The sequence below is a fragment of the Lactuca virosa genome, chromosome 8 (assembly GCF_052849685.1).
Source record: "Lactuca virosa cultivar CGN04683 chromosome 8, Lactuca_virosa_CGN04683_v6, whole genome shotgun sequence".
Classification (NCBI taxonomy): domain Eukaryota; kingdom Viridiplantae; phylum Streptophyta; class Magnoliopsida; order Asterales; family Asteraceae; genus Lactuca; species Lactuca virosa.
The window spans coordinates 314,572,200-314,573,842 of NC_136433.1; the positions used below are offsets into that span (position 1 = coordinate 314,572,200).

Consider the following 1,643-nt stretch of genomic DNA (forward strand, 5'->3'; position numbering starts at 1 on the left):
TTATTTTTTTTTCTGGGTAAATACGTGGACTCGCCAAGTAGATGTTCCTACTCGCCGAGTAGAAACGCGAATCCCGATTTTTTGGGATTTTGCAAATGGAGTCGCTGAGTAGATACATAGACTCGACGAGTTTTTCGTTCTGTTTGATAAAAATTTGAGTTCTTAAATTTTATGCCACCAACCCCACTCTTGAACATTGCTTGCCCTCAAGCAATCATTTTATTCACAGAAGAAGATTGATAATATCAGATCAAAAAAATGTGGAAAAGAAAGGTAAAAAGAAAGTAAAATGAAAAAGAAAGGTAAAAAGAAAGAAAACTCTAAACTCGGGTTGCCTCCCGGAAGCGCTTCTTTTTAAGGAGTCATTAGCTGGAATCCTTCCCGCTTTATGTTTTTGTAATTTCTTCCAAATGCAGCCCTTCTTCAAGTCCTTCATCTTTTGGGATTCCTTCTTCATATTTCTTCACCCGATGCCCATTAACCTTGAAAGGGGTTCCATCTTTTGATATAAGCTCAATAGCTCCATGTGGAAAAACTTGTTTCACCACAAAAGGACCATCCCACCGTGTCTTCAGCTTTCCCGGGAAAAGCTTTAACCTTGAATTGAAGAGTAACACCTTTTGTCCTTCATGAAAGTCCTTATTACCCTTTAGTCTTTTGTCATGCCAATTGTTGGTCTTCTCTTTGTATATCAAGGAATTAGTGTAGGCCTCATTTCTAAGCTCTTCAAGGGCATTCATTTGAATCAACCGGTTGGTACGAAGTTCAGCCAACTCACAATTACACATATTTAAAGCCCAATAAGCTTTATGCTCTATTTCAACTGGCAAATGACAATTCTTTCCATAAACTAGCCTATATGGTGTAGTACCAATAGGTGTTTTGAACGTTGTTCAAAAGGCCCAAAGTGCATCATCAAGTTTATCCGACCATTCCTTTTGATTTCCTTCAAACGATCTCTCCAAAATCCTTTTTAATGCCCGATTTGTCACTTCAGTTTGTCCACTTGTTTGTGGATGATAGGATGCGGAAAACCTATGATGTACCCCATACCTTTTCAACACTTTGGCTAATTGATCATTTGCAAAGTGAGTGCCCCGGTTACTAATAAGAGCTTTAGGAACTCCAAATCTTGAGAATAGCTTTTTTAGAAATCGCACCACCACCCGAGCATCATTAGTGGGTAATGCTTGTGCCTCCGCCCACTTAGATACGTAGTCGACCGCCACCAAGATATATTTATTCCCTTTTGACATTGGGAAAGGTCCCATAAAGTCAATCCCCCAAACATCAAATATTTCACAAACTTGAATATTATGTTGGAGCATCTCATTTCGGGATGATATGTTCCCCGCTAGTTGGCATGAATCACATTCCTTGACATATTGAGTAGCATCTTTAAAAATTGTGGGCCAATGAAACCCAATATCAAAAATCTTTTTAGCCGTGTAATGTGCTCCATAATGTCCCCCAGCAGGCCCGCTATGGAAGTGTTCCAAGATTTCCCGACTTTCTTTCCCGAATACACATCTTCTTATCATTCCGTCTGCACAGCTTCGGAAAAGGTATGGCTCGTCCCAAAAGTAGTACTTGATTTCTGAAAAGAATTTCTTCTTTTGTTGGCGGGTTAAATCTTTTGGAAT

General features: G+C 39.4%; 1 protein-coding gene across 1 annotated transcript; it reads right to left on the bottom strand.

Moving 5' to 3' along the window:
• Positions 1-386: 386 nt before the first annotated feature.
• Positions 387-788, bottom strand: LOC145131707 (uncharacterized). The gene has a single exon (XM_079066364.1). It carries the CDS (start codon positions 786-788, stop codon positions 387-389), a length of 402 nt encoding a protein of 133 aa, XP_078922490.1.
• Between the last annotated feature and the right edge of the window lie 855 nt (positions 789-1,643).